We start from the raw sequence: 2,500 nt of genomic DNA, 5'->3' as shown, positions 1-2,500 counted from the left end.
CACACAACGACCGGATTCAGAAACAAGTTTAAATGAAAGAATAAAAGAAAATAAACAGAGAGAAGGTTTTTATTATGACAGGGAAATGTGGCTCACAACAAGGAGGAAGAGAGGAGGGTTTTCATTTCAGGAAAAATAAAGTTACACTCTGTCAGAAAGAATAACAACAACTGCAGCGGAATCAGAACTATGTGTTTTGTGTGTGTGTGTGTGTGTGTGTGTGTGTCTGTGTGTGTGTGAGTCTGTGTGTGTGTGTGTGTGTGAGTCTGTGTGTGTGTGTGTGTGTGAGACTTACAGGCTCTCCAGACTTTTGGTTCCCGTCAGATCTGGAAACTCAGTGAGATCTGCGGCTCCGTTCAGAGAACTGAGAGAGAACAGGATGATGTTGTGTTAAGTTGTGTTATGGTGCTTTGTTTTCATTTGTACTGTGGATATGACAGGAAATGTTACGACACAACAAAACATGACACAATAAGATATGATAAGATGCAATAAAGATCAGATACGACACAATATGAAAAGATAAGATAAGAATAGGATCAAATAAAACTTGAAACTGTCGGTGGCTCAGTTTGTTGTTTGCTTAGAGACTTTGTGATCAATTGAACATTATTAATTTTAAAACTGTCATTGATTTAGTGTGTGTGTGTGTGTGTGTGTGTGTGTGTGTGTGTGTGTGTGTGTGTGTGTGTGTGTGTGTGTGTGTGTGTCTCACAGTGTGCGAAGCTCTGGGAGGTTCTGAAAGGCGGAGCTTCCAACAGACTGGATCGGATTGTCGTAGAAAAATCTGCAAAACGCACAAAGACATGCAAATTGATCAGATTGATACACAACAGTTTGACGTTCAGGTTTATTTGACTTTAAATTTTTTTTAAAACAATAGAACCATAAGATTGACATTTATTCTTGACGCCTCGTTTTTACCCATGATCCTCCAGGGTTCATGGAGATGTTACTTTTAACAGTTTGAACAAACACTGATGAAAAGTTCACTCCAGTTGAAAGCTCCTCGGAATGTTAGTAAGTGGACCTTGAGTTGGGACTTGGTGTGGGTGTGTTTCTCAGAGTGGGCGGTACCTACATGGTGATCAGTGATGGGTTTCCTGTGAAGGCGTGCTCCGGGATGGACTGGATGTTGTTGCTATGGAAACCGCTGAACAGGAAACAGAGCACAAGTTAAAAAGCTGCGTCACAGCAGCGCGACCAGACTCAGGTTTCACTTTCAAGGCCGACAAATGCGTCCTTACATTCTCCAGCAACAAACGATATCACACACAAACAGATTTGAACTCACAGCTCCTTGAGGTGGCCGAGCGAGCGGACGGCCGAGGGAAACTCCACCAGGCTGTTGTAGTTCAAATCCCTGAGAGAGAGAGAAAGAGTTCTTGTTTACATCACATCGACACCAGCAACTCCTCGTCTTTCCAAGTTGACGTCTTCGTCTTCTTCGTGTACGGCTCCTCTTCTTCATCAACACGTCCACTCGCTCACTGGGAAGCTTCCACACATTGTCCTGCTGTCTCCTCACATGGACTCACTCTGACGTTTAACAGACATTTTACTAGGAGGCTGCAGGAGAAGATCCAGAAAATGTCCAGAGACACTGACATTTGTTCTCACAGACAGAACCTGCAGAACATGTGAGGAACACGTCAGGAACACGTCAGGAACACGTCAGGAACACGTCAGGAACATGTGAGGACTGAAAGCAGCTATAATAAACCACGTTCACATCGTTAACACGACTCTTTAATAAACTGCGACGCTGTGGGAACGTCAGCTTCAGACGGAGAAAGTGTTTCATATAAATGTTTGTGTTTCGAGCTCCGTGTTTAGTTTAATCTGTTTTCTGCATCTTTCTAAGTTTATTAAAGAAACATTTAACTCTGTCTCTCCTCGCTTTCATCACAGAGACTAGAGCATTCTCCGAGTCCACACATGGCTTCAATTAGGTCCTCTCATCCATCTCTGGGACGCAGGTGGCTATTACACACACACACACACACACACACACACACACACACACACACACTCACTCACTGTGTGGAATGAAGCTGCCACATTGTGAAAATACCATTAAATTGAAATTGCTTCAGTCTGGTTGTGAGTGTGTGAGGTCGTTCGTGTGTGTGTGTGTGTGTGTGTGTGTGTGTGTGTGTGTGTGTGTGTGTGTGTGTGTGTGTGTGTGTGTGTCTAGAAGAAGCCTGATGATGTGATTTCTGCCTCTCAAACTTTTTATCGACAGCAGGTTGTGACTCTCTGGAGCTTTCAGGCTCATGACCTTCACTGGCCACTAACACGGAGGAGACTCGTCGTCCGTCGTACTTTTCTATGATGAAGATGTAAAACAATATGAAACCAAAGCAGATCAAAAATAATAATAATGAAAGCACTGAAATAAAATGATAATGTATAAAAGTAAATAAATATATGAAGTAAAACTAGATATTATAATAAAAGTATAATACTGAGAAGTTATTAACACCGTGTTGATGGACAG

The 2,500-nt window shown here is 42.4% G+C and overlaps 1 protein-coding gene across 2 annotated transcripts in view; it reads right to left on the bottom strand.

The window, feature by feature from the left end:
• Positions 1–2,500, bottom strand: part of LOC117757013 (leucine-rich repeat-containing G-protein coupled receptor 5-like) — a 20,376-nt gene that overhangs the window by 5,798 nt on the left and 12,078 nt on the right. For both annotated transcript variants that reach the window (XM_034577727.1, XM_034577726.1), the window contains exons 7-10: positions 1,295–1,363; positions 1,082–1,153; positions 716–787; positions 296–364 (exon numbers count right to left, since the gene is read on the bottom strand). In XM_034577727.1, the coding sequence (XP_034433618.1) occupies positions 296–364; positions 716–787; positions 1,082–1,153; positions 1,295–1,363 (282 nt within the window). The remainder of the gene's footprint in view (positions 1–295; positions 365–715; positions 788–1,081; positions 1,154–1,294; positions 1,364–2,500) is intronic.

This window comes from Hippoglossus hippoglossus, chromosome 23, assembly GCF_009819705.1.
Source record: "Hippoglossus hippoglossus isolate fHipHip1 chromosome 23, fHipHip1.pri, whole genome shotgun sequence".
Taxonomy (NCBI): domain Eukaryota; kingdom Metazoa; phylum Chordata; class Actinopteri; order Pleuronectiformes; family Pleuronectidae; genus Hippoglossus; species Hippoglossus hippoglossus.
The sequence above is the reverse complement of the archived record's forward strand: the minus strand, read 5'-3'. Positions and strand labels throughout refer to the sequence as shown.